The following is a 6,000-nucleotide window of genomic DNA, read 5'->3' as shown; positions in this document are numbered from 1 at the left end:
AAACAATGGGACATAAGAACAGATTTTTGCTAGGGTCTTCCCTGTCTGCCCCACTTAATTCATATGTGCTAAGGTGGTTATGCTAAGGTTCCCATCCTGAAGCATGTTTTTCTTTTCCCATCTGAATCTCTTTAGGGAGGTGAGGATAAGGAAAAAAAAAAACTCTTCTTGAGTTTGTTGGGCTTTAATTGTTTTCAGCTCAAAATAATTTGCACATTCAGGGGAGACTGGCTAAGACCCTAACAGGGCAATCTCAAAGCCTCTTCCTAACGTCCTCGGTTAGTATGGAAGTCCCTTCCTCCGCCAAGGCTGAGGGCCAAACTCTCAAATTAACCCGAGGCAATAAATCCGAGGGGAGGGGGAAGATGTAGCTTAAAGAAACAGAAAGAAATAAAGAGGGGTGGGTGCGTGCAGTGTGAGGAAGTTAATCACCCAGAAGCTTTTAGGAAAACGGGGACATTTTCTCTGAGAGCAGTGAATGATCCGCCTAGATCCAGTTACTCAAATGCCTTTCGAATACAAACAAGAGCAAAGAAAATACGAAGGGAAACGACACGAGGCTTAACCCGGGAAGCTTCAAGTCTGCCTACCTGTGAAAGGTCAGGCCCCAACACCCCTTCTGGAAAACACTACAGGTGTACATGGGGTCCCGGCTGCCGGGACACGCGCGTGCAGGTTGGCTGCTGGGTTAGATGCCTCCGAACGCGGGACATTCGTGGGGTTAGGCGGGGAGTAGGGTGGAGGGAACCGGAGACGGGACCCACGAGGAACGCGGTGGGGACGAGGAAAGGAAACCGCTGGAAAGGGACGGGATGGGAGCGGACGGCGTGCGGATGCGGGAGGCAGGAGCTGGGGGCCGAGAGAAGCGGTGGTCGCAAAGGCGGAGGGAGGGCCACACGGGGCACGGGGCTGGCAGCGGCCGAAGCGGCCGAGGAAAGGAGGGGAGCGAGGAGCGCTCCGAGGCAGCGGGGACAAAGGGGACCGGAGAGGGAAGGGGGGCGACGTGGGAAGGAGAGGGGCCCGGGAGGGGGGAGGCGCGGGCTGCGGGAGGCGCGCGGTGAGCGGCGAGGGGCCGCGCGGGGCGGGGCGGGCGCGCCCGGAGGCGGTCCCGGCCGTGGAGCGCACCGGCGGGGCGGGCGGCGCGCCAGCTGCCCGCGGTGGGAGGGGCGGAGCGGCGGCGGCGCGGGGAGGGGGCCGGCGGCGGAGGCAGGAGGGGGGAGAGGGGAGGGGCCGGGCCCCTTGTCTCCGCGGCTCCTCGCCTCAGTTCGCCCCGGGAGGAGGAGGAGGAGCGGGGCCAGCCGCCGCCGCCGCCGTCCCAGCCTCGCCCGGCGCACCTGAGCTCTCCACGCCGCCCCGGCTCCCCGCGCCGCGCCCCGCGCACAGGCGCCCGGCCCGCGCGCAGCGCTGCCTCGGAGCCCCGGCGGGGCGCGTCCCCCGGGCCGCCTCCCGCTCTCCCGCGGCTCGCGTGGCCGCGCCTTTGTGTGCAGCGGCCGCAGCTCCCGGGCTCCTCGGGCTCGCATCGCGGCGCCCCTCCGGCCCGGACTCCCGCGCGCCGCCCCCGGGCCACCCCAGCCAGGCTCCCCCGACGGTGGATCTAGCGGCGGCGAGGAGGCGGGCACCCGCCCCGGCGAGCCCCAGCCTCGGCGTCCGGCCCCGGGCCCGGCTCCGGCATGGATGTGAGGTTCTACCCCGCGGCGGCCGGGGACCCCGCCGGCCTGGACTTCGCGCAGTGCCTGGGGTACTACGGCTACAGCAAGGTGACCGGGCCGGGCTGGGGCCGGGGGCGGCGGGGCGGGGGCCACCTCCCCATCCCGGGCGCGCCCCGCACTCCAGCTCACCGCCCCCTGCACTTTTCTTTCCCCTCTTTCCTCCCCTCTCCACTCCTTTCTCCCTTGGCGCCTCCGTTTCGGACCAACTCTCGTCCTCTACTCTTCTGCCCCCTCCCCACCCCCCTTTTGTCCCTCGGCGGGCGCTCCCCTCCGGTCCTCAGCCCTCCGCCTCTCCTCCCACTGCCCCCCACCCCCACCCCGCCGACTCTCCTTCGCTGCCCCAAAGAAGTGAAGAGCAGCCCGAGACTGGAAGAGGGGACTTGCGTGTGATTCTTTGTTGTTATTAGTAAACACGCTTGCAGCCCCTTGGGGGGTGCGCGGGAGTCCCAGCTGTCGTGGTCCGGTGACCTCGCCGCCCCACTCGCAAGTCCGTCTTACCTCACCCCACTCACCCCACGGATTCGAGAACTGGATCCCCGGCCGCTTAGGGAAGGAAATGAACGAACTTTTGAGTGTGCCCTGGATGGGGGCGCGGGGAGTGGTGGGACCCCCTCAGGTGGCCTTTGCTGCCCTCTCGCAGCAAAGGCGCTTTGGATCGCGGGACGGAGGTACCCACCCCTCCCTGTTAGCACAAGTGGCTTCTTTCATTTTTGGGGGAAAGGGGTAAGTTTTTCCTTTGGGGAAGATCAGGGTTGGAGACCTCCACGCCACGCCCTGGTCACCCCACCGCTTCCACCAGTCTCTGCGCGACTCGGAGGCCCGAACGTTTCAGGTGGCGGAAGGTGAATCTCGGAAGGGTGGCCGGCGCAGCGGGGAGCGGCGAGTCGGTGCGGGAGCCGCAGCCACGGGGCCAGGGCGGCGCTGACTCGCGTGCACTATCCTTTCCGAAGCCCCCGGGGCCAGGCTTGGGAAGACACATCCCCCTGAGGGCGATAGAAAGAGCGGTGGGCCGGATGGCTTGTGCCTTTCCAATGGGGCTTTTCTTTCTCCTTCCCACCCTCTGCTCCTCCTTCCCCCCGTTTTTCTTTCAAAGCGTAGTTTGTTGATGATTGCTTGGATGGCTGAGGAGGAAATTAGGAGCCTCCTGAAAGAAAGGTGCCGTGCAAAACTAATGCATAAATAACAGGAAGAGGAGGAATTGTATGGGGAGTGAGGAGCCGTTTGCTGTGCCCCGTGGCTTAGCAGAGGCGTGTGTTCCTGTCTGCCTGTTTTTATACTCCGTTCCCAACTCCAGAGCTAAAGTTTGTGAAAGACCATCAGGGTCTGTCTTCCTCACCCCTGTGTCGTCATCCACCGGCTCGGTGCCGGGCATAGAGGGGCCTCCCCACAAGTGTAGAAGGAAGGGGCCTTATTCAGTGTGTTTTAACCCTTTGGTGGTGGGGGGGTGATCATGCTCTCAGAATTCCAGGAGTGATACGTTAAGCACTGAAAGAGAAGGGAGAGAGGGCCCTGTAGCCAGAGTTAACGTTTAGTGTCTGTCCTCTGATTTTGGATTTACTCGGGTTATTAAATGCTTTAAAAAGTCCCCCATGTGTGCTCCGTTAGGGACTCAGGCAGCCTAATTAAGTATGTAGTGTTCCTGAGACTCCATCTAATTGTTCCAGTGGGGTATTATGTATCTCCTTACAACTTAGCCTTGTGGGTGCAAGCCTTGTATAACTGGGCAGGCTCTTATTTTTGGAAGCCATTACCTTACCTAATGTAACTACTTTTTCTGATTTAAGATCAGCGGCACTAGAATGACACCAAAATAGAAACCTTTTGTACTAATCCAGTCACTGCAATGCGTGGCAAATCTCTGTTCTCTAGGATCCCGAGGGTACTTCAAGGGACCAGAGGAAATTGTGGGTGTTTTGTGTGTGTCTCTTTTTATTTTTTGAGAAAGGCTATTTGAGTCCATTTAAACTCAGAACATTTATTTCAGGGAGGGTATAGAAAGCTAGAAAACACATTGTTTATTCAACTTCAGTAAGGAAGGAAGTTAGTTAGCTGTCATATCTTCTGAATGCAGCTATTTGCCTGAAATAACTTGATTTCTTAGTAATTCAGCACTCTGGTCGTCATAAGTGCTGTCTGTACCCAACTTATAAAAGTTAGGCACAACGCTCAATATTGGTAGAAATCAGATTGCATTAATTTTAAGGGATGTTTGCATTTACTTCCTTGCAAATAAAAAAAAAAAGATCTTTAAATGGAGCCACAAAACTATATTTTCCTACTCTTAATTTCAGGAATGAAAAACTGAATTTTATTCCCTGTAATTTTTCTTTATAGGGAGAATGGAGTAGAAGAGGAAGTATTAACTTTATGGGTATAAAACGGCAAGTGCTAATTAAAGGCTTATAGCATTTTTTTTTTCCACAGCTAACTTGTGTGTCTGAAGTGGTGCTATTCAGTATAGGTTTATATTGAAAATGTAAAAACTAGCATACAAAGACATGCCTTTATGTTATTTGAAAGTACCTGTGATTGTTAACCTCTTTAAGACTTAACTTGACAATATGTATTATCTTTCTGGATGGGAAATGATGGATTTCAAAGACAGTGAGTTTCTGCCCTTTCTTGTTTTAATGACCATCTGGGAAACTTTAGAAGAAATACAGAACCCTCCGCTCCAGGTTTAACAAGTGAAAAGTTAGCGCTTATCTTTAAATTTATTTACAAACCGTGAATAATAGGGTTTCATTCATTTCTCTCTTTAACAAATGACCAGCGTCCTTTGTGTAAATTATTTGCTTGTGTATTATCTTTACATTCGTGAGTATATGGATTCTTTTTAAATGTCAGTGCTCATGAAAGTGTCTATGGAGAATGGATGAGAGACTTTTGAGGGTTCAAAAGTCCTTGCAAGTAGGAGAATAACTTCAAATAAAATATAGCCAAGATCATTAAAATCAGTTAATAATTCATGAACCAGCCACTGATGTATAAACTTAATGTCATCTCTGTTTTCCAAGGGCTAATTTCCATTTTATTTTCAAATGGAAAATCTGCTGTTTGAACAGTTCTTTTTGTGATGTGGATAACAAATTAAACTAACATATTCTCATTTTAAATATTTTTTTACAAAAAGGCTTGTGTCACTCTAGTGAATTGGTGCCATTACCCATATAGCTGGAATTTTTCTTTTCCTGGGTTCAATTTGTCTTTTCACTAGTAAGAAGATAATATGCAGCATATTAATAGGCATGTAGTCAGAAGTCTGCCATCCTAAGATAAACTATTGTATTTAATGTGGGTGTAAGGTGAAATTACACAGTGGGTTAATAATGAACTTGGACTAAACACTAGTTACTGGCTTTTCCTGCATACGCTCATGTTTTTCCTCCTTTTTCAGAATACGGCTATAGACTTCTTCCTCTATGTAGAATAGTCCTGTGGTGTTGTTACCCATTAGTCCCAAACCTTGCTTTGTAGTTATTGTGTATTATTGATGACTCTGCTTAATTAAGACATTCTGCTGTGAGTTCTGTTACCCCACCGCATTGAGCCTCTGTCTTGGCCGGCTTCAAGGGTAAGAGAACCTGAAGGATCCTTTGTCATTTGTCTATTCTTGGAGACTGTGGTTCAAATTGAGACCATATTGAGAAGGGGATTTGATTGAAACTCTTCTTAGGTGGATACCTTGCAAACTTGACACATGATAACTAATGATTTCACTTCTAGGGTCTGGAGTATGGGGGTGTTGAATTTTGAGGGCAGACTGAGAGATTTCAATACGTTCCCATGTCAGGTCTTCAAAGAAGACATTGAAGCCATATTGTGAAAGAGAAATGAGATTTTTCTACGGACTTTAGACCAGGGGTTATAAACTCCAAAGTCTGTAGGGACAGCTAGTTAACCTACATGGAGATAGGGTGTGTGGCCTAGAGGGTAGCGTGCCTGGTTTGCAGTGGGGAGTCTTGTCCAGCACTGGTTGGTGGTTGCCATCCAACATTTGGGCCCACATTTTGCAATTATTTTTTCAAGAGAATGATAATCTGGATTTTTAGTTGAAATAGTCTGAGTTTTAAATGTTCGCAGCAAACTACCAAATAGTTGAAATCATTATGTAGGCCCCTCAAAACATGCTTGTATGCGGCATGTTTGCCACCTTTGTCTTAGAAAAACTCATATGCAGGCGAGGATTCACAAACATTTTTTTAAATGTCTAGGATACAATGGTGTGATTCTTTTTTAAAAAAATTTTATTGGGGAATGAAACTTTATTGGGGAACAGTGTGTTTCTCCA

At 51.4% G+C, this 6,000-nt stretch overlaps 1 protein-coding gene across 4 annotated transcripts in view; it reads left to right on the top strand.

The window, feature by feature from the left end:
• Positions 1–1,267: 1,267 nt before the first annotated feature.
• TOX3 (TOX high mobility group box family member 3) overlaps positions 1,268–6,000 on the top strand; it is a 101,970-nt gene continuing 97,237 nt past the window's right edge. For 2 of the 4 annotated variants that reach the window (XM_081030969.1, XM_081030971.1), the window contains exon 1: positions 1,268–1,757. In XM_081030969.1, the coding sequence (XP_080887095.1) occupies positions 1,671–1,757 (87 nt within the window). In that variant the 5' untranslated portion in view covers positions 1,268–1,670. The remainder of the gene's footprint in view (positions 1,758–6,000) is intronic. The other 2 variants (XM_081030970.1, XM_081030972.1) reach the window with 1 other exon arrangement.

This window comes from Rhinolophus hipposideros, assembly GCF_964194185.1.
Source record: "Rhinolophus hipposideros genome assembly, chromosome: 21".
NCBI classification, from domain to species: domain Eukaryota; kingdom Metazoa; phylum Chordata; class Mammalia; order Chiroptera; family Rhinolophidae; genus Rhinolophus; species Rhinolophus hipposideros.
This window is presented reverse-complemented; position numbering and strand designations above follow the sequence as displayed.